Source organism: Cyphomyrmex costatus, unplaced genomic scaffold (assembly GCF_001594065.2).
Source record: "Cyphomyrmex costatus isolate MS0001 unplaced genomic scaffold, Ccosl1.0 scaffold273, whole genome shotgun sequence".
In the NCBI taxonomy this organism is placed as follows: domain Eukaryota; kingdom Metazoa; phylum Arthropoda; class Insecta; order Hymenoptera; family Formicidae; genus Cyphomyrmex; species Cyphomyrmex costatus.
This window is the reverse complement of record NW_017276833.1, coordinates 1104990-1129304: the sequence shown is the minus strand read 5'-3', so window position 1 is coordinate 1129304 and position 24315 is coordinate 1104990. Positions and strand designations below refer to the sequence as shown.

At 36.7% G+C, this 24315-nt stretch overlaps 1 protein-coding gene across 1 annotated transcript; it reads left to right on the top strand.

Moving 5' to 3' along the window:
- stum (mechanosensory transduction mediator stumble) lies at nt 1-24315 on the top strand. Its single transcript, XM_018540865.1, has 10 exons — nt 1-288; nt 1188-1481; nt 2606-2975; nt 3362-3551; nt 3651-5105; nt 21147-21421; nt 22191-22408; nt 23122-23248; nt 23399-23593; nt 24188-24315. Exons 1-10 carry the CDS (start codon nt 1-3, stop codon nt 24313-24315), a joined length of 3540 nt encoding a protein of 1179 aa, XP_018396367.1.

The window sequence follows — 24315 nt, the reverse complement described above, 5'->3', positions numbered from 1 at the left end:
ATGGAAATCTTAAGTCGCAATCTTAGTAATGATAACGGCAGACAACTCGTTGTTTCTAATGAGACAATTAGAAGCTGTCATGATGGGCGAAAGTACGCGCCTAGATATCCGTGTTACTTCTGGCTCCTATTCTGCCGTCTTCTTCAAGCGCAGTTATTGACATACGACGGTAATTACATAGAGTGCACGGTGCATCAGTGCATAAGCGGATGTGAAGAATTATGGAAATCGCGAACTTATTATTATCGGATCGCGAGATCCAGCGCAGGCTGGTGGGTGTTCCTGCAGGTGCCTTTCCTTCCTGATCGCGTACAGAGTATAAAATATTTTCAATGTATTATATTTATACGTCATTTTTATTGCATAAAAAAGGAAAGCAAGTTAAAGTTTAGTCAAATTATGTCCATTTTTGCCAATATAAATTAATTTTAATCTCGATTTATAATTTACTCTTTGTCTTTTTCTGATAATTATAAAAAGTTAAGTTTATTATAATAAGTTAAACCGAAATTAAAGTTAATCTACATCGATAGAAACGAACATTATAGAAGTAGAATTAATTCTTTGTCGGCAACATGAATTTTAATTTCGTTAGCAATAGTTAGGAGTTTTCAAGAAACCAAGCAAATTTTTTTGCTGTTCCAAAGTATATAAAAATCTAAAAAAATAAACGTGGAGAACGTTTGTCAAAGGTTTGATAATGAGATTTTATTACCCGTGTGAAGCTGGCCCCCCCCCCCAATATTAAAAAATCGATATTTTTCTTCATGCATTCGTTTGCTCATCGTTTGCTCACGCTTGCTCAGTTGGAATTTTCGTTTGCTTTCGATGTTCGTTAATTCTACTTCTTAATTGCCTTCCCGTTTGTCCGACATAAGAAGCATCGTACAATCGTTACATTGAATTTTATATTTTTTATTCGGGAAATTTTGCACATTGAACTTCAATGACGCACATAGAGAAATTCATCACTATAGAATGAGACTATTCCCACTGATCTCAGTCTTTTGTCTATAGAACGAAAAAAATCCTCATCACTACTACACTGGAAGTTAATTTCTTATAATACTCTTATACAATCTTAGATAGTTTGAAAAAGATAACATTACTTTTATCTAAGAGAAGATGAAGATAATCCATACTCTTAATAATCTATAGATAAAGATAAATTCATTTCTTCATTCTAGATGATTTATCTAGATAATTTTATCGAGATAATGAAAAGCCCTGGTTATCGTGGACTACGAATCGTCTTAGTCGAGAACATTTCGACGATCGTGGAATTATTTGGTGAGCCGTCAGATTTGGAAAGTATTATCGGAGCGCGGCACCTCTTTATTATACTCACGGCGACGCAGCGTTGCGCGACGAGACGGGAACGTTGCGACCCACCGGCCACGCCGAGAATGTGGCTCAGCAGTAAGCGTGATGAATTTGCTCAGGCGATCGTTTGCGAGAGCGTGAATAAAGCGTTGCTCCTTGTATCCGCTGACTGGATACCCTCGGACACGTGCCAAGCCACACAGAACGAATGATTATACGTGCGCGTTCGTTAATTGCTAACTGCACCCGAGTCAGATCCTTTCTTCCGAGTCCGCAAAGAAAGAAGTATCGTCTATGAACGTCTCGTAGAAGTATCGCCTGTAATCGAGGATTCGACAAACTTTCCGCAGATATAGAGTGAATCGCAAAGAATCCGCCATCGACGGAACGGTAATTATATGGAAATTCGAGAGGCCGTATTGATCTATGTATTATTAATATAATTTCCCGATGCATCGACTGGCGAGTGAAAACAATTTGATAACGAAAATAATGAACGAAGGACATTCACGGATGAAATAAAAAGTGCAGAAAAATGTATAACGTGTAAAATTTGTTTCAACTTTTCGCGCTGCGCGCAAGATATCGATCGGGATGGAGGACGTTTCCATTTCTGCAATTGTGTGTGTTTTTCCGTCTGCCGGTCGCGGAACCGCAATCTTACGCTATCTCGACTTTTATATCGAAATAAAAATTTCTCCTTATTTTTTTAACGACCGTCACGCACTCTTTCTTTCTCAGTAGAGATTTCTATTCTGTGTAGGTGGGAGCAACGGCGGATCACGGCGTCCCTCTCACTTTGGCGATCTACATGAAGGGTACCAGGTACGAACGTTCGTTTTTCGATTATATAGAAATAAAAGACATACTGAATATAACATATAAATTGTTAAAATTAATTAAATAAAATAATATATTAATTAATGAAATCGAATAAAGTACAAATAATTTTATTGCATACGTTAAATTAATATTATATTAAAGGAATCCGGATACAAAAATTAATTATTTACTAATTATATTTTACAATTTAATAATTATAAATTATACAGTACTCGTTGAATATTATTTAAATAATTTAAATAAATATATATTGGATACAATAATTGTAAGAATTAGTAGATTACCAATTTTGCAAAATTTTGTTATTACTAAAATATTAAGGCAATATGGAGTCATAATTGTTTCTGAATATTTTATATAACAGACGAATTAAAAAATTAACGCAAGCGCAGATTAACTGTTGTGAACTAACGTCGTGATTTTCCAACGAAAAAGATAGGGCCTGGTAAGAATGAGGCGGAGCGATCGTGATGGCCAGGTCGCGCGGCAGGGCCCACCGCCCTTCCGGGTGCTGGCCGTCCCCGACAACATGTACCTGTCGCCACCGCCCCCGCGCGCCCCCGAGCCCTACAAGGTCGCCCCGACGTCGACGTCCCTCGGCAGGGCACATCGTCGTTCCAGCTTCGTGATACTCGCTGAGTCCAGGCCGGCGAGTCCAGAAACTGGCGATGCGTCGTCCACCTTGCCGACCGGGAGGGTCTCGCCCTTTCGCGGACGTGGCTTCAAAGGGCCACCTCCTCGCTCGATGTCGAGGCCGCAGTCGCCGGAAGTCGCCGTAGACGGACGTCGACGTAAAGTCGAACGAAGGGGTGAGTTAGCGAATTATTATCGGAAATAATAAGCTGCAAAAGTATCCAATACCGAAAGTGATTATAGTTATTTTGGGGGTTGCCAATTATATATGTATTATTAATAAAATTATAGTGTAATAATAATCATAATTACAGCAATGTATAATTATAGTCACAAATAGAGTAGAATGGAGTAATTTGTATGAGTTAATAAAAATTATCAAATTTTTTATATGAAAAACACACTCTTGCATTAATTGTAATTAATTACATTGAATATATTATCGCTTTTAATCTTTAATACACAATTTCGTTTTACTCAACTAAAAACTTTCATCTCAATGTTACTACCATCAAAATCTGGTCAACGATACTTCTTGTAATCATTCATTTATGTCTTGCAGTGTCGTTGTCGCAACAGAACAGCCCCAGAAGAAGTCTAATACCGCAGCCGACTTATCGTCAGCGGTCCACCTCCCTGACGAAGGATAACGAGCGTTCGCCGTCACCGAAGATTGGTCGCCGCGTCGACTCGAGGACGCGACTGAATGCCACGGACTCGCGAAATCGATTGAACGCGGCCGATTCGAAGTCGCGGCTGAACGACTCGAAGGCGCGTTTAAACAAATCCAATTCCCGGAGTCATACGAATCTGACCGAGACGAAGACCCGTTTCATCTCCAATTCCACTAGTAACGTTAACAACAATTCGACGGCGACGCGTCGACAGCCGACGAAAGGCACGACGCGACTCTCGCCGATCCAAGGCACCCCGACGAAACCAGAGAAGACGACCCCTCGATCGAACGTAAGAGAAAAGGACGCCACGAAACAATCTCCCACGAAGACAACGAGAAGAACGACGTCGCCGCAGAAGAGCAACGCCGCCGCTCGAAAGGACAATCAGAGCAGGAGTCCCAGCAAGGAATGTCTCCTTTCGCCATCGAAGATTCCTCTGAAGGCGAACAAGGCGAACGGTACGTCGAGCACCGGCAGGTTCATCTCGATGCGGGAGCAGAGCACCGGCAAGGCGGAAAGGTTCGCGAAAGAAAGCAAGAGCGATAAACAGGCAAGCCAATTAACGAGTGAATTAAATTCGAAGGAGGATGAATCGAACGGGAATCCCACGGCCAATGCGGACGACGTGGATCTTATAGATCTTCTGAAGCAGACTTCGCAGGCGACCGGCACGTCCAGCGAGCGTTTGGTGAATACTACGACGACCACAGCGGTGCAACCACTGCACATCGACGCGAACACGCTTCACGTGGAGCGCAACGACGGCTCGACGACGAATCAGCAGAAGGAACGGTCCGACGGAGCGCTCAAATCCTCTCCCATGTCCAAAAGCGAATCGCCGTCGACACCGAACGCAGCGGCGTCGACGAGCCAGAAATCCTCGCCGTTCGTCGAAAATCAGTCGGTCAAGGCAACTCAAGCGGCTAATTCTGGTAACGATAAGAAGGACTCTCCCGTCGGTGGTGCGGAGGGTGGTAGCACCACCGGAGGTCACTCGAAGAGCGGTAGCGTTAATCAATCTACGAAGACCGTCAGAATGAACGATGAATCGCGTTCCAGTAATCAGTCCTCCGCGAATCAGCGTTCCGTAAGAAACAGTCAGAACGCTCGCGGGTCCAGGCCGAGCGACGGAAAGGCTACGGAAGAATCGAGAACCGCATCGACGACGGAGATCAAGAGCGCTTCCGCGAACAGCAGGACGACCGTGACTCGTGACGTTCCAACCAACGACAAGATGCCCACGGTGATGGAAAACGATTCCAAGGTCAAGGCGGCCGAGGAGGCGAGGACGGTGAACAACGCGACGGCGATGAGCAACAGTACGATGACGAATAACGTGGCGAAGAGTAACAGTATGAGTCCCGCGGTCGGTGCAGTGAACGCAGGAGTGAACGGTGATACCGCGGCCGTTCGAACGAGGAACGTGAATCGCGGTAGCGACGCGTCCCTGAAGTCGTCCACGGACTCGATCGGGAGCGTGAGGTCGACGGACACGGGGGTGAGCGTGAACACGGTCAGAGGGGTGTCCTCGCCGAGGGAGAAAACGGGGGTGCACACGGTGAAGCGGCCGCAGGAGATCGAGACGCTCAGCGGTAACATCGTCCGCGTCGAGCAGAACGGAGAACCAGCGTGAGTCTCGATTTTATTCCGCTCAATTACGGCATTATGCGTGAAAAATTTGATACATCTTGCGCTCTCTCTCTCTCTCTCTCTTTAATACTGATTGTGAGTGAAAATCGACCGGTGAGGTTAAACGTGCATGAGTGAAAACTGCCACTCAAGGTTTTTGCGCCTAATAATATATATTTCTTGTAAATTTATACAGTTTCCAGTTCAAGCAATAGGCATGTTTCTTTTTAGCTGAACTGTTTACACGGTTCAACTTGTCTCTTTTTTCCTTTCTCCAACATAGAGAGAAAAGGAAAAGAGATGAACCGTGCAGGAACTTTAGTTAAAAAGAACAGATGCTATACTGTGCGTCGATTATTTGCCAGCTAATTATTGTCTCGTATTGTTCTCAAATTATATCTTCCTTAAAAATAATTTTCAAAACCAGCTCCAAATAATTATAGATCTTTTTTTTTTTTTTTTTTTTATTTTATCCGATATATGGAATTTTTGCGATAGAAATTTCAAATAAATATCTTATAATTCTTGTTTAGTTATTTTACGAAATATTTTGTTAAAAAGTAATCCTCATCAGTTATATATCAGAGTTTAAAGTTTCAACAAAAATGTATAAATGCGCTTTTTAACTGCGTTTCCCCATTTCCATCCGAACCTTTTTCTTCCCTTTCTTCCTTCCCATCCCTCTCTTTTTCCTACCGTGGCGTCAGTTTGTTTTGTTTGAACTGTAATTAAGCACAATCGGTGTCAGAGAGATTAATAGCGCGCAGCTAAAAATGTATACATTTAATGCACAGGTGATTAATAACGTCAATTCATTGTATGATAATTAGGTATGCATTGTTAAGCGTATTAAATACATCATACACGAATCTTCAATGAAAAAGCAGACTGGTGAATTTATCAAGTTCTTTGTTTCGCTGATTGAACACACACGCGAGTGTGTTTGCCAATTCGCGTTATTTTTGCTCATGTGATCGATAAAAATTAAAGCTATTTGTATTGCGGGAGCGTGATTTGGGTTGAGCTTCGAATCAGATTAGAAGATGAAATTCTTTCGGTTCGAACGACACGGAAACGAGGCATCACTCTCTATTAAACGAATGAAAAACTTTCGTGAGACGTGGCTGTTTTACATCGAAGAGAATAGCAGTGACCGGAATTGCATCACTCTCTGAAACTTTTCAACTTTCACGTGTAATTACTCCGACTCGATTCTAATTTTTCGCTTGAGGCGTTCAAGCGAGCTACTTATTTGATTGCTCAAAGTTTTTCCGAAATTTTCTACAAGACAATACATATACATATATAGCGTTCTCTGCTAAGGCGGCTGTATAAGCTATTTTTTAATTTATTTCTAAGCTCGAACCTTTATTTCTGTAAGTATAGAATTAGATTTCTTTCTCCATTTAGATTAGACGATTACCAGGTTCAGCTTTCAAATTATATTCGCTTTTACTCACAATTGCTCGAGTGAAATTTCTTTTGATATAAATCTGAGATTGTTTTAAAGTGTGGTTCTATGACACGAAATGATTAGTCGCGTATTTCATCGCGTCGTAATAACAACATTAGGCCGCTATTTCATTTCTGTATTCTTGTTGTATGACAAGTGTTCGTAGGAAAGAGAGGTCCTCGAATCTCTTTATTTTATAACCAACCAATAAAAACCTGAAAAATTTGTCGTAGGACGAAAACGCATAAATGAAATCTCACTCTGACAAACAGGCCTCTCACATTGTTACACTACATACAGTTTTAGCCTGAAGCACATTGAGTACTTTTATTGCAATACACTATCAGCAGAGCTGGGCATGTATTTGAAATACTTTTATTTAAAACACAGTATTTATAGCAATACAAGTCTATTTTGTATTTTAGTGGAGTACATATAAAAAATTACGTATCTTCTACTTAAAATAAAAAAATTGGAAAAAAATTAAAATTGAATTACAATCAGCTCAAATAAAAAAATTAACAAATTAAAATTAAACAATAAACGTCCCAGGTCAAGAAATAAATTGAGCAATAATGGTTGTTAAATATATTTATAAATTTATTATACGACTCCTTTTATCTCCTTATGTGGAGCATAGGACGTCTATAGGCCTCTTCCTTCAATTCAATATCACTGCAGTGAGAAAATAAAGAGTTCCAACTTGTGTCCAATTCTCAATGAATAACTATTACAATGAAAATTTAATACAAAGAATACATACAGTATTCATACAGTACAAACATGTTCGATTTTACCTTAGTTTCATAAAAATAAGACATAATACAATTTTTACGTGATATAAAAAGAATATGTAGTTAAACATGAGTTTAACTATAATTCAAGAGCTCAACAGACAATCTTTTCATATATAAAAGTATCACATCAAACACATACTCGAGATGAGACATTTGAAATCAAAATATTCTGATTACATTGTAACATAATAAACTAGTCATTCTGACCTCTTCTCTCAATGTATAGAGCTATGATCGTATCTATACTTTCAATATGTACAGGTTATATTTTGTGAAATGAAAAAAGCACAGGAGCAAATAGTACACTTAATATTAACATTAAAATATGATTTTTCGGTGCTTAAGACATACTCCTATCATACTTTTTAACTTTTTATCATCACAAATGAGTACCATCACGTACAGATTATAATAAAACTGGAGTTTTAGTTGCAATTCAACTTATACATACTAGTTTTTAGAATAATCCATACTCAATTGTTCTTAATGCAAAAATCTTAAATCTCGATGACATTAAAATTATATATATGTCTTATCTATGTACATATATGGATAATTATCGTAACATTAATCCAAATTTGAGAAAACTATGATATATTTAACATGTTTCTTAACGTCTTTTAATAGTACTTTCGGCTTGATATTAATAAGTATCGAAAGAGTAAGACAGTTTACCTTCATTGTGTGACCCCCGACCACCATGTATAAATTCAATTCGGTCAGATTAATCGGCCTATATATGGAATACCAAATAGGTGTTTGTACTGTACTTAATTAAATGTATCTTCTATACATAGACAAAACTTATAGATTATAAAATTTTCTTCTTTGATTCAATGTTGCTATAATTCTGTACAACAATTTATCACCTTTTAATCTACCAGCGTCTCATGCATTGATCAAGTGTCTTATTACGATGATCGTATATCGAATTTCTGATGAATGTATATGGAAGATCGCGTCATTCGTTTTAGTGTAGTATTGCAGTAATTTCGCGGATATCTTAAAGCAAATCGCAGGGTCGCTGCGTTACTGCGCAGTTATTTATTCATCGTTTTACGACGCTTTCAGGAGTACGTTTCCCTGTTAGTGCTTCTCAAGACAAACTTACCGTTGAACTTAATTGCGATCGCGTGATTTCGGTGATTCTGAGCGACTCTTGGCGAGATAATTAATTTTGACAGTTGGTCTGTTAATTCATCTCATACGGCTGCAAACGTGTTTTGCACGTCGTCGCAATTAATCAATCTTTTTTCTCTTCTTAGAAAGCTAAAGACCGAGCAGATTGTACTGTACACGTAAAAAGCAGCAATTTCTACAGTAATCTCGGTTATTCTGACCGGGATTAAAATTAACACAAAATATGAGAGACACTCGAATTAAAAATTATACCACATGGACGGATCCGCCTCCTATAAATTATGAAATTATCAAGTTAATATAATAATTTTAAGTGCTCTCTGCTCTTTTTTGTGCCACTTTTGTTAGACATTATTTACACTAACGATACATATAACAATGAATGTACTATGATATACATATAACGATTAGTTAACATAAGTCATTCGCTCAAATGATAAAAACTTTTAAATAATGAAGAATCTCTCGATTTTTTGCCCTTTTTCGAGACTTTCTCGATGTTCAGATCTGTATCATTTTTGTAAATGTAAATTTCGCAGTTGCTAAATCCTCTTTATAAAAAACATACGTTTATAGATACTTTGTATTTGCAATGTTATATCAAATGAACGTCGACTCGAAATTGGATCAGGAGATTAAATGCAGCATCGTTTATTTAAAACAAATTTGAAGAGCTATTTTTTCCCCGGCGCGTAAATAACGCAAATTTCGAGGTTGCTAATCCTCTTTATAAAACACACGTTGTAACAGAGTGTTTACAAATATCCACTCAAATGCCAATTCGAAATCGAATCAGAAAATTAAACGAAACGTCGTTTAGTAAAAAAAAAAAATTGAACTATTTTTTTATTAGAAGATATAATTCCAAAGTCCTGCGCAGATCGACTAGCACGCGATTTTATTATTGCGGAATATATATGAGCGTGAAAAGACGTACGCGCTTCCGCGGAAAGTTTTCGCTCCGCCAGCTAAGACACGAACAGGCCGAGGAAGTTCCCGTTCTATCTACAGTCGCGCGAGATTCAAGAGTTCCTTCACCCCAGTTAGTTATAAACCTCCACCTTTGGTCGAAGCGGTCGAGGTGTGTCTATCGATCGTGCTGGGATTTACATCGACGAGACCGTGGGCTAGCTCAAGGGGATAATAAATTAGAATCCCCGAACCATCCTTCTTCGCCGTCAATATGGCTGCCCTTCCCGGGACGAGGGCGTTTTGATAATGAAAATACCTTCGATATTCATCCGTCTGTCAGCGCTCGAAATATCGCGAATTCAATGTGTTGATGTTAATGTTGATTATCGTTATTCCGCGATAATCACACAAATATTTGAGAAATTTAATTTCAAAATCACCGTATCATGAAATTACAACGTAATTGTGCTCGATTAATTTTAGATATTAAAATAAAAATTGCATCGATCGTGAAATATTACAATGTCTCTGGAATTTAAGAATTTAAGAAATTATTTTACTAAATTTCGCTAAAAGACGCAAGATTTAGAAAATGTCGACTATTTTTTTTTATGATATGAAGAAGATTTATATCGTGGAAAAACGTTAAATGCTTTTTCATCGATAAATTTTATTGTTAAAATCCATTTACGTTAAATCGATCCTGCGATAAGGGGTTTGCAGAACTCAATTTCACTTTTCTGAATATAATCAGCTTATTTAGCCTTTCCGTCCCCTCATCTTTTAAATAAGGTGCTGATGAATAATTAATGAAGCTGCGCTAGATCGGAAGGTACGTTGCACCTCATTCATTATTTATTATATCCACACGTTATACATCCATCTGTGCGTGCGTCGATCAATTAGGACATCAGCAGCGATCAGCTCCTTAAAGTCGCGAAAGCGTCGAACTCGAGCGAGTTTTGCGTTGCACAATCATTGCGGACGATTGTTATTCTCGTAATTGCATAGAGATTAAATTCTTTCTGCGCGAGAAAATCTCACGCCCGTAATTTCGTGTAATATTATTACTAGCCACGTTACGTTCGAATGATTCACAAGAGCGCAATAGCGTGACGGTGCTGTAAGCACTATAGTTATATTAATGAGTATGACTTGCAAGACAAATTCCGTTTTTTTTTTAAATCACTTCAATTTGAGATCTGGCTGATTCGCGACATTTGAAGCATAATAATCTTGAGAACACAGGTGGAATTTGCTATCAAAATAGTCTCCTACACGGAAAGAACGATTTTGCTAAAGATAAAAGCCTAAAAATAACTTTTGTTATTTTGTTGGACTATTAAGATAATTAAGTTACCAGAATGTAAAATTTTTTGCAATATTGCTTATCATGCTTGAATTTCCTAGAATTACTTTTAATAAAATTATTTTTATATTTGTATCTATCTATAATTTTTAATATTTCAACAAAATTGTGTCCTTTCGGTTTATGAATGAATTTTGAGGTCACGAATTATACGAAGAGTCACAAAATTTCTCTATTACATTTTTTTAAATTCTTTTCTCACGTGTGGAAGAATATGTTTTACTTCTGCTGCGATGTGTACGTGCATATTTTGCAGGAACGCCTTATTTCGATATGAGAGAAATATTTTAAGTCGAGAAAAAAATAAATTACGAAAGTTGTGAATTATTTCGAATTTGTTGTATTTGTACTTTAGAATGCAATTTCCGTAATTTTATTATTGCTAATTGTAGTATATTTTCTATAGTTTTATCAGTTAGTAATTTATATTAAGATTATTAAAGATTAGCAAATGGAACCCATTGCTCTTAGCCCTCTATGCTTATCAATATTGTTTTACGCAAAAGTGAGAACAATAATCATATTTCAATTTTTTAATTTATTATTTATTTAATCAATAACTTTTAATGTACATTTAAAATATGATATATTTTTCAAATTCATATTTTAATTCTGAACTATCTCAAAAGAAATGTAGAAAATTTTTTCTAGAGTTATTCTAAGCAATATATAAAAATATAAAAAAATAAAAGAAACGAATATACTTTCATTTCGCTTTGAAAAATCAGTAATCTTTTTTCTTTTCAAAGAAATATAATTTTGCCCAAAGAATTCGTTACATAAAAAGTCAAGGATGTAAGCACGAAGGTCCATCTTTGTATCTAACAATTGATCTCGCACGCGAGCCAACTCGTTCACAATCTCTCGTTGACTTTTGTTTTGTGGAACGCTAAAATCTCTTTTTGTTATGAAGATATACGTCATGTCATAGAAAATGGCATCAGGCAATTTTCGAATTTCATCTCGAAAAAATGACTCGTCTTTGGAGGCGATCCAATTTTGGAAAACGGATCGAACTAATTTGTGTATACTCCTAATATTATTTATATAGTTGTTAACAATTATCAATAAACATTAAAAAAATGTTTATTAAAACTTTATTACAATAATTAATATTGAATTGTTTAAATGTCCTTTGCCTTCTCAAAGAGTTGGTCACCTTACTGTATGTTTTTCTTAATTAATTAATTGTTCAAATTTCCCATCATCACGAAGATCATTTTTTAACGACTGTTAAATGCGCATTTGCATCATAGTTTCATTATGCTTTTCATTTTTGTTTGTAATTTTTCAATCAACAATTAATATAACTCTTTTGGAAACAGTTAACGTTTAAAAAACAAATACCTTCTTTTATACAATCGATTAGACTTCCACAAATAAGAATCGATCATGGAAGTTTTAACAGTAACAGGAAGAGTGTCTCCACTTTACATTGTATAAGAAGAATTGCTTTTAGGTCAGATTACATCTAAAGAAAGATGGGATTTGAGGTGGTAATTTGAGGTGGTAAGAAATAAAATGCAGAATCAACTTATCGGGGAGTGATTCGTCTAATTGAGAGTAGTGAGGTAAACTGATGACCACGAAATTTGCACACTAATGGCATAATAGCCGCTAGATACTAAATCTCACTGATAATGTATAGCGATGCCTAAGCGATTAGGTATTGTTCGCTCGCGGCAATTTTTATTCACTTTCTGTGGTACTCTTACATACAAATTGTGTTTCGAAGAAATGTAACCTAAAATTTAAATAAACTTCTACAAAAATAGAAACTGAAGACATTAATTAATATTATTTAAATCATCAATTAAATATTCTCATTGCATCAAATAATATCTCCTGACTTTTATTCAATCAATAATACATGCCTCACATTAAAATAGTCCTCTTTTCTTCTTAAACGGTATTACTTTCGTATGTTAATCAAGAGAGTTACAGCTACTAACAACAAGATATTTATATTGCATTATAATTTGGTATAACATATTCCTCTTTATTTTACGTATATTTAATACAGCAAGGAAGTACACGAAACGCACTAAAAAAAAAAAACGCACACACACATCTCGAGTATCTGCAGAGTATTGAATCCAAGACGTGCGATTCACTCTCGTGAAAATGGCTCGTAATATGCGTTGCTCAGCTCAGTTTTTCGCGCGGATCTATTTCTCTTCTTCTTCTTCTATTATATAAGAGCGACAATTGGCGAATTAGGGAAAGTGCTCACGCGCAGGGTGGGCTTGGGTGTCGTGTGGCGGCTATAAAGAAAAACGAGAGCGCACCAGGCGGAGTGAGTGAAATACGGGTGGTGGCACGGCTCGACCTTGGTCGCACGCGAGGCGACGCGAGGCGACGCGACGCGACGCCCCGCGCCGCGACGCCTCGCGCCGGTCACTTGCCACGTTACGTCGATTTTCGGCCATGCCGCCCTCTCCCTCGGCACCTGCGATTTGTCCGTCGCGGCAATCTGCGTCGTTCGCGGAAATGACAAGCGAGTCTTACTTAATCGAGGCACTGATCGTTCGTTCAGCTGTCATCTTCTCTCTCTCCTGCAATGTATTATATTAATTACGTATTTAGAATAGTTTCTCCGTTTCGTGAAAAGAAAGACTTCATCGAAGCTGACGGTGTTAAATAACCGCATAGGAGGATTAATGGATTCTAAAGAATGCGGCGAGGCAGCACGTGCTTTCGCATCACGCGATAATCCGATTTAGTCGGCTGATCCGCATCCGTTTGAGTCATACGCGAAGTTGAGAAATAATCGGACACACAAGTACCTTTTTATACATTTCGAATGCAGGTATTTATGGAAATGTGCGGCAAGTGTAATGGCAGGCTGATTATTATTGTGCTATTAATTCCCTATTTAATATATATTTTTTCAGATTTTGATTTTGGAAAACACTCGTTTGCAATTTTTTTTCTAATTTTAATTAAAAGAGCTATGACAACGAATAGCATTTTAATATGTAATCCGACAGATTTCGTCCGTCTGACATCGCGTTGACTTCTCTACTGAAATTATATTACATTGTAATTTTTCCGAGAAAAGCAGTAATCCTTTTTATTTTTTTTTTTAAAAACAAAAAGCGAAAGATTTTGCAAAAAGTGTATCGTTTCTTTTAAATTATTATGATTAGTATAATTGATATTTATTATACATTTCTTTATAATCGCATGCATACGTGATTCAATTACTTCGTCCTTAGGTAAACCATTAATTTCAATACGATCGCACGTGACTCGCCCTCGCTTTACTAACGCACACCTGCATTCTTTTTATGTAAACTAGCAGGCCATTTCCCACAATTCGACATAATTGACCCGTTGATCCTCGATAACGCGCGGGAAACGTTCGCAGTATACATCGTGCGGCTCAAGAATATTAGATGCGAGAATGCGTTATTAAAGATCGAGCGAAACAAATTTCAATGCGATTTGCATATACATTTGCCTCCTTCTGATCCTCATTCTTTCGTTACCTTTGCTCCGGTTTAATTACTGGAGCGCCATGTTGGACTAAAAGAAGATAAAGAACTCAATTTTAAAATTTTTTATTGCTTTCAGCATAGATTCTATCTCACAGACACTCGTATTAATGCGTATATTTTAATCCTGTAAAAAAATTTTCGAATGACAAACAAAGTATTTACGATACAATGGTTTAGTCGGTAATACAGACGACTTTAGAGGATCCCCTTAAAAATGTTTATTTTTAAACCTTTTAATAAACAAAACTATATGTTTGAATTGAAAACACAAAAGCTGTTGTTCCACCTTTCGGTAAACTTCAGCTCACTGACTTACTCTCTAATGCTCTTACTCTTTTACTCTTTGTTTATTCAGTAGATAAATAAATTACCACATAGTTTATCTGAAGACGGAACAACCGGCCCCAAACGTTAAAAACTGAAGTATCCTTTATCATTAAATGTTTGTTTCGCAAAAATGTTTTAAACGTAAACGTTTCAAATATCGCACTTTTTACAGTGAATCGAATCATATAAGCAGAACTAAATGGTCGAATTTGCATGTCGCGTGGCTTCATTATTTAAAACGCGCGGTGTTTAAAATTTGACAATTAAGAACATTAATATACGTGCTTGAGATATTGAGAGATACTCTCTCTCTCTCTCTCTCTCTCTCTCTCTCTCTCTCTCTCTCTCTCTCTCTCTCTCTTCCGCGACAGAATTGAACACCTCAATTTCTTCCTCGCGTGTTCCTCTTCGGTCACATCCCTCTTGTGAGCATTGATTAAGTAAATATTAATCGATAAAAAAAACTATTTTTAATACACGTAAACGCCACCGCGCGAGCTATAAATAAACAGAGACCACACGCATTTTTATATTTGCATGCTGCGGCAGTTAGGAGCACGGTACTGCAGGCGGTTTGCATTATTAATTCGTTCGCATTAAATAACCCGTGAATTTTGTCGGAGAGTAACGAGTAGATTATATTACTGATAAATATGCGTTCGAGTTAGGATTATTAAACATATCAATGTCCTGCGCTACCTTTTCCTACGTTCTTATTAATGTCAGAAATTCATATCTATCAGTGGAATCGTTAAACGGGAAAGCTTCACTTATATATATATATATATATATATAAAATAACATGTTAAGGAAATTCATTCTAGACCTTTAACGCATATTTATTAACACGAGCGATTCTGATAGCGATGTGGAAAAGCTCTCTCGCGTTATTTCCGAGCGCAATATAATATTGAAAAATATGCTCCAAATTGCGAACAAGCGTATAACGTTTTATTACTAACGATCTGTCACGCTTGTTCATTTATTAATTTCGCTTGTCACGCTGCTATCGCAATTCAAATGTACTTCTCGAATGTAGCGGAATCTACAACATAAGTCACACATTTTTATTGCTATGAGTTTAATGCAATTATTGTCACTTTTAAGTTACGTATAAAATGAGAACGGAAACACAAAGAGAAAGAAAGGAAAAACATTTTAAAAGAACATACTTTTATCTTATAATTAATTATTACACCAAAATTACATTTTAAAATTATAATATTACGAAATTTTAATAATTCAAAGCGTTCAAACGTATTTTCTAGAAAATTTATTTCTCTAATACAATTTCTGTCGAACTGAAAAAATTAATTGTGCTCGTGAGACGAAATATCGTGAGTTTTTATTCAACAACGATCTGCTTGCCTTGACGAAAGATTTCTGATATGTGATTGATATTTCGCTCGTATTATTGAGACACGTGCTAATGAGGTCAGTTGTGCGTCGTAATCGCCGATTAATCCACCTTCGCGCTCTTCCGTGAACTTTGTTTACGTGCGTAAAGAAATTTCAGGGGTTGTGTTCCCGTTACATTTATACAGCACGGCACGTAGCCGCTGTTTTACAAGGCAATGCGACGAGCCAGTGTAGCTTTATTACTACGACAGTTATTAAAATTTGTTAGGGTGATAATGCCACTCGCGCGACACAAAACAATTGCTGTAAATCTGAAATGTAGCGTTCATTTCATTGTGTTCGAATCTGCCTTTTAGAAGAAGCCGATTTGCATGCAATCCAATAGTAAATACAACGCCAGATTTTCTTTATTATATCGCTCATTTTTATCATTCCGCTACAACTCAAAATTTTCTAGAAAATATGTTTCAACGCTTTGAATTATTAAAATTTCGTAATATTAATTTTAAAATATAATTTTAGTGTAATAATTAATTATAAAAGTATGTTCTTTAAAAATGTTTTTCCTTTCTTTCTCTTTGTGTCTCTTATTTTGTACGTAACTTAATAGTGACAATTTTTAATTGTGTCATTAAAATGTAGCAAATAAGTGATATCATCCATATTCCTTCGAAGCGTTTTGTTTTAAATTTTTCGTCTGTATACTGTAAAAAGTAAAATGTTAATTTTAACTCAAAGACGTTGAGTGTTAATTTTAACATTTTTGCATGTCTCAGAAAATCTACTCAACGTCTTTCTGAGTTAAAATTAACATTTTATTTTTTACAGTGTAGACAAATTTTATTCGTACAAAAACGGTCCTGTTTCTAATCTAACTGTGTGATGCAGCATTATATTATAAATTATTCTCTAACTTAAAAAATTCTTGGGAACATTAATCCTACAATTCACACCTTATAATTAAATGTTCTAACATTAGATTCGTTAAAAGTTACGATCTCTGACGTTATATCCAGATCCACAGGCTAGAGATTCAGCGGAGAAAGTGAGGAAATAAGAATAGCACGAGAATTAGCACGCATTATTCCCCGACACGATGTGCGGCGTTGTTGCGAGAACGCGCGCGAGATCGATCTGGCCGATTAATTAAATCACAGAGAAACGCTCGTCGGGCAACGGGCTTAGTTAAGGCGAAATTCATTCATTTATACAACGCACGTCTCCGAAGACCGACCGGAAACCTCCGAAAGAAGACGCTCTGATTCCCAAGATAATCCGCGCGCGGATTTTTCCGAGCTCGCTCCGTTCTCGTTAGTGGCGCAATTACAGGGGAAAGTGTTTCGGCACGGCACGAAAATTACCTACGTCGAAGTAGATCGCGGTATTTGCGCTTTAATGACATCGCATTTTACGCAAACTTTCCGCCGCTCTTGCTGTCCCCCCCCCCCCTCTCCCCCCTTCCCGTTCGCCGCCGTGCCTCTTTAATCAGCGGCGCAAATGGTGGAACGCGAACTTTCAGACGTGTGCAACTTTTAATGGTTTTGCCGAGCGTGTCGTGAATCGTGATCCAGCCGTCTATTATAATTGTCCGACCAGCGTGCTTTTAATGCGCCACTGAGTCGCCATCTTTTTAAGGTGGAATAAGTTTTGAAGCCTCCCTTTGGAGGAGCGCGACAGTTTATTTTTGTCAATTATATGGGCGAGGAAGCTTTTAATATTTAATTCCTTAAAGCTGCGGGAATGTAAAATATAGAAGCGGTAGTTTATCAGAGTTGCGTTTCGAGACCGACAATTGTTCGGCGCGCAGTTTAGAAAGGCTATATAAATTCATGTGAAATTATATGTAAGCAACTAAGATCCCAAGCTAGACTGTCATAGGCTTCGTATTCATATTAGTTATATTAATATAAAAAAGTTTCTATGCGAACAATAAATTTCAATGATCAATAAACAAAGTGTATGTACAAAAAAGCAGATAATTATAGAAAATAAGTTCACGTGTTATAAATAATGAAATATCTTGTAATCTGTTGTGAAAAGTGGATTTTTTTAAGTGCTCGTGAAAAATTTCTCGTAAAAATACGTTGGACTGATGGAACAAAATTTATCGGAGCACGCTGAACGTCGTTTTTCACACAATTTTCTCAACGCATAATGGTATAATATTCTTTGTCGCGAACTGGCGACGAAGCTGGTTGTTAATATTTTACTGTTTACCAATATCTATCAGTTTACGATCGCGGTTTATAACGCTCATGGCGGTCGGTAAAAATCTTGTTCCTCGAAAGAGTAAATTTGTTTCTTCGACTTAAATGAAACGTCAAAAATTGAATATAATAATGTAAAATAACTAACTGAGAAAGACAAAATGAAAAATTGAAAAATGTAATACGGTAAATAAATATTTCTTCAATAAAAGAAGATAATCAATAAAATTAATGATTCTTGTACCAAATAGGATAAATGTGTACACTTAACAAATATTTACTTTGAACTGTTTAAACAAGCATTTATTAAAATATATTATTTTTTCAGTGTAAGCAAATATATTATAATTTATAACACTATCCAGAGTAAAAATTAAAAAATATATGTTTACAGTTATTATGAACGATATGTAATATTATCTTTTGATTACAAAAGTTCTTCTCTAAATATTTTCAACGTCATTTCTCTGTCATTAGTAAGAAATACGCATATATTAAAAACTATTTTATACTGTTTTCATCACGGAAGATAAATAGTATTGTCATTTGGGACTCTTTGAACTTTGCAAGCGTAACTCTAAAATAAGCTCGCACCCAATCGAGCAGCAATCGCCCTCCTTTCGATCAGCGAAAGTACTCGCCAAGGGTTAAGGTGACGACGAATTACAAGCGCGGGGCTTTTAATGCCGTGCAGCCACCGGCACGCGCGCGTCGCGACGCTACGCCCCCCAGAGGCAGAGAAAATCGGCCGCGACCGCGCGCGGCCGCCTTGAAAACCGGCCGGTTAAGGTAAAGAACTTGTCGTGTCGCGCGTATCGATTTCGCGGTCAGCTAGTCGGCCAACTCGCGGGCTCGGGGATTGGAAACGCGTGGGGGAAGGTTGAAAATCTTCGCGTGACCGGTCAGCGCGGTCGGCCTCGCACCCTCGCCCTGCCACCCTCGTCGGCTGTACGTGTCCTGCCGCGACTGCGGCAGCCGCAATCACTGACCGAAGTCATTGGAGACCGGCCGCCGGCGATGGCCGCTCGTTGACTTTTTGACGAACCGCCTGTCGCCGTCCTATTTCCGCCCTCGTAAATTCTCGCGATCGTCCTCGAGCGGCTTTTAAATCCTCGCCGGATGTTCCTGCTCGTCTCCGCGCGGGTCTGCCGTCGGCGTGCCTATCGCGAGTTCGAGATCGGCGATCGCGTCGTCGACGTACACCGCTCGCCCCCGGGAAAGCTCCCGAAGAGTGCTTCTCCATCCTGCGAAGCTGTTGCGTGCAGGTAAGGGCTTCCCTCTCGATTGCGATTGCGTGCGCGGACAATGGGATGGGACCTGCGCGGCTTTGGTGTGCGTGAGGATTTTGTGTTACGATTAGCCCCGCATGTGAGGAATCTTCCGTTCTTCGTTGATTGCGGCTTGACCCGCGGGTGGCCACTCGGAGTCACGAAATCACGTTTCGCCACAGTAAATAGGGATTTACACTCTTAAATGCGCACTTACAATGGCTTGTCATTGTTGTCCGTTTAGTTTTAAAATATATCGAAAATACGTAAGTCAACATTTTGTTATTATTTTAAAAAAGACTACGTCTTTCGTACAGAATTTACGCCTTGAAACCAAATCTAAATATTACTTCTCGAAAGTAATTCGCTCCTTGAGAATCTAGTTAACGTAATCAATACTCTCTCTCTCTTTCTGATATTACTATACATTTTACATATGACTCATATGTATGTATATACAGTTGTATGTAGGTGCTAATAGTCTATGCAGCTAATGTAAAATCGATAATAATCTTTCAGGAATAAATTTTGTCCGACATTAACGCTGCATAAAGTGAATTAAACGATAAGTAATATACTTATTTTTCTCATCACTTTCTTATTTTAAGGAAAAATTATTTAACATGCAATTGTAAATGTAAATATAAGATGAAAACATTCAAGGACCCTTAATATAACAATAATCGATACAAATCAACAAGGGCGATGTAAGAGTCAAAAGATAAAAATTCATTTAAAAATAATAATGCATTGTTAAAATTTGAAAAGTAATGAAATACAAATATAAAACTAAAAAAAATATATAATTATAAAAATTACTTAAAATTAATTACATGAGGAACATAAGCGTGAGTCTGATGGAGACTCACAGGAGTAAAATAAAGACTTGTACGATCGAATTTCTATACGATTTTGTCCACTGTTGTTTAACGTCTGAGGAGGGCTCAAACCTATATAGAGCCGAAACTGGTAGCGCTTACGTTCCTCATGTAATTAATTTTAAGTAATTTTTATAATTATATATTTTTTAGTTTTATATTTGTATTTTATTACTTTTCAAACTTTAAAACATTACAATAATTAATAAATATTCTCAGCTCATATAAAATTAAAAATTATAAAAATTAGCTCATTGTTTTTTTGACCTGGGAAAAAAGTATACTTATTTTTTATAATTTTTAACATTACATTATTATTTTTAAATGAATTTTTATCTTTTGACTCTTACATCGCCCTTGTTGATTTGTATCGATTATTGTAAATGTATACTATAATCTTGTACTCTATCAAGAATTATCTATGTATGTACCTACATATATTATATTCACTCCTGCCTAAATATTTTGAAAGAACATATATACCATTATATAAACTAATAAATGTGAATAAATAAATAACAATAAATTATGAACTCTTTAATATAACACAATAAAATAATAATATAATATATACATATATAAAAGGCTATAGGAGTCAAACGCAGATTATTATGTTGCGAAATTAATTTGAACTATATTATAAACAGTAATCAACTTATGATGAAAATTGTACGTTTCGACTTCTATAGAGCTTTTATATATGTTATATTATTATTTTAATAAATATGATTTAAGTGATCAGAGTTATTCAAATTAAATGCATGTTTTACTCTTCAGCTTTACTCTAAAAAAAAAAATAATAAACAACTGCATGGGCCGATTTTGTTGTAGTGTCCTGACATCCAGTAACGAGAAGCAAAGCGAGAGTAAAAAATTGTTGGCACGTTGGAGGAGATCCTTGAGTCAATACTGCAAGTGCTGTTCCAGTATGAGGTGCTTGGCTTGCCGCAGGGATCCCAAGGGTCTCCTGTGGACTAGAAAGCAAGACAGGACGACGGTGATAAACGCTATCTCGTCGCCTGTTGCAACTCCCGTACTCGACGCACCACCGGCTACAACAAACGCGTTGTCGTGCTGGTCGAAATTAAAGGCACGATGCAGGTATCGTTTGAAGACTTGAATCTCACTTCGGTCTAAACGCCACGTCCTTGTCGCATATCGAATAATAATAACATTCACGTCACGTAGGTCGTGTCAGGATAATATATAGTACACAATTCCGAAGAAAATAAAATAATTCAATTTTTTAAAGGTGTTGTTCAACTGTGATCTCATTGTGTGACGAGTATTGAACGGAACCAAAGAGGAAGAAGTAAAACTTGAACTTTGAAAATTCGATTCAAACTTTATTTCTTTAAAAATTATATTTGAGAAATTCGTATTATCTTATTCTATAAATACGTATAGAATATTATTACACATCGAAAGAGTAGAACATTTTTAAGGTCAGATAAAAATGACAACAGAAAATTTGCATTAGAAAAAATATTCTTTGTAAAAATATCACACGCGAAGATATTCCATCATATTGGTTTCTAGTTTCATTTGGATCACTCTGCAACTTCGGTTTTTAGAAATCTTTCAGTTTCAGTTTATTCAAACGTGTGTTTCTCGTTATATATTCTCGTAAAAATTTACATTCACCAGACGAGACATTAATTTTTTAAATGTCTTTCAAGAAGCGACGCGATAATTAGAAAAGAGACCATTATACTCGTTGAAATTTCTTTTTAACTTTTATTGTTACGTCATCGAATTAGAGTCACTGTGAGCTTTGTAAGAATTTTGAAAATTGGCAAAATTTTAATCGCGTTGTGAAACATTTTACTGACAGATGCGCTCGTACGAGAGATCAAGAATCTTTATCTTTACGAGAGAGATTCAGGGGGATGAAATGTTGTACGAGAAAGTCGAGGATCGCTCCTGCCGAGCCTACCGTTTGCTGTCCGCCTGAGAGAAGATGCGGCGTGCTCTGCCGTCGTGCATTCAGCTGTTGCAAATGCAACTGCAAACGCGCGGACGCACAGCAACGCACAAGAAACACACGTGCCAAGCACAGCCTTACGAGCGTGGCGCCGCCACCTTTATCGGAGGTACACGAATATACTTCTTATTGAAATAAAAATCGTTACATTGAGGAAGACGAGCCATCATTTTGCATCGTTCAATTTCTAAACGTTTTATAAATAGAAAGAATATACAGGACTCTTAATATTTAAAAAACAAAGAAATAAAAAGGCAATCAAGAGCCTAAAACATAAATGTGATCTAATAAATCATTTAATATAACATAACGAAATCACATAAAATTAAGTAAAATAAATCACAACAACAATACAAGTAAATTAAAATTAAAAAAGAATTGACAGTTAAAAACATTATTATTAGATCACATTTATGTTTTGGACTCTTGATTGCCTTTTTATTTCTTTGTTTTTTAAACATTTTATGTCTTCTCGTTTATTCGATTTTGAAAGTTTAGTTTCAGTATTGAAATTTTCTTGAAATATTGTTTGGAGTACTATTATTTCTTCTGCAAAGTTGTAATTATTTGAACGTCACAAAAATTGCAATTATAATTTTAATAATATAATAATTTTTTTAAATATTTTTTTACTTCATTATTTTTAGAAACTTTTTACATCAGAGACTTGTATAAAACGAAGACAAAAAGTTTTAAACCGAGTGAATCAATATTTTTAAAATAGACATCTTGTGCAACACATTGGTTCACGACAGAGACAACGATTCAGAAAATATTTCTGGACAGTTTTTCTTATTTATGTACAAAAACTCGATGTCGTAGGAACCGAAGGCTAAAATACCGGATGTCTTGGTGGAACACAATTCTGTCATGCGAGGCGCCATTCCTTGTCTGCCGGTCCCCCTCGCTTGGTTTTGTCTTGTGTGGAATTTTCTACTACCCGGCACTGGTACGGTTAATTTAAATTTAATTGATACCACCGTCTCTCGAAAGCAGAGTCTTCTATCGAGAGGCAATTGTCGATTTTCTACAAATGTTCGAGTGGTTTATCCCTTACGATCGGTATTCTCTCTCTGATAATTTAATCGAATTCGTTTAGGAACCGTTTGGAGCGGCCTGTTCAATCTGTGCACTGGACAGCCGAGATTCTCTGCCGTCGCCGGAGCGAGATCACGACTCGGTGCATTGATTGTCAATCTCATTGTGGGCGTGGGCCAAATGTTTACCGTTCTGTTCTGTCTCGTTGGATGGGGCTGGAGCATTTGGTGGGGCGTCACCATGGTCCGCTTAGCTAGTAAGCATTCAGTGGTATAGCTTAAATAAAACCATCTAACTACTGAATCACTAGTCAAAAAAAAGTATTCGAATTTATTCACAATAAGCATTGAATTGTCTAAAACTATTTCTTTAAATAAAATTACACTCTATATATATCTATTTTGTTTACGATTATGAGTGATTTTAAGCATTTAATATTTCTTAAGCATTACTTTTTTATCGAGAGAAAAAAGCCATATTTATTCAAAATTAATCGGGAATTATTGCCAAAGAATTATTATCGTTGCTAATTTATGCTTCTTGCAACCTGATAGATAAGATTTTGGAACTCTAGACTAGAACGTAATAAAATTTCATTTTGTTTATCTATTTGGTTTACGATTATGAGAGATTTTAAGCATTAATACATTTTTTAAACATTACTTTTTTATTGAGAGAAAAAAAGCCATATTTATTTAAAATTAATCGGGAATTATTTCCAAAGAATTATTATCGTTGCTAATTTATGCTTTCTGCAATCTCATAGATAAAATTTTGGAATTCTATGGACTAGAATGTAATAAAATTCCACAGCACCTGACGCGACATATAAAGCGACATTAAATTACAGGGAAATATAAGCGGTTCAAGATTTCGGAGGCCACTAACAACGATCCCGAGGCCAGAGGTGGCGAGCCAGCTGCTCTACCGCCTGGCGTGCCGAGTCAAGCCCTGCGAGGGATGGAGAGGGCACGATGA

What these genes read in the sequence shown, in the direction of transcription:
- stum (XM_018540865.1), top strand. Translation starts at nt 1, where the DNA reads ATGGAAATCTTAAGTCGCAATCTTAGTAATGATAACGGCAGACAACTC. An exon ending in TGAATAAAGCGTTGCTCCTT is followed by an intron (nt 1,482 to 2,605) that starts GTATCCGCTGAC and finishes CGAAAAAGATAG; the next exon opens with GGCCTGGTAAGAATGAGGCG. An exon ending in TTTTCTACTACCCGGCACTG is followed by an intron (nt 23,249 to 23,398) that starts GTACGGTTAATT and finishes GAATTCGTTTAG; the next exon opens with GAACCGTTTGGAGCGGCCTG.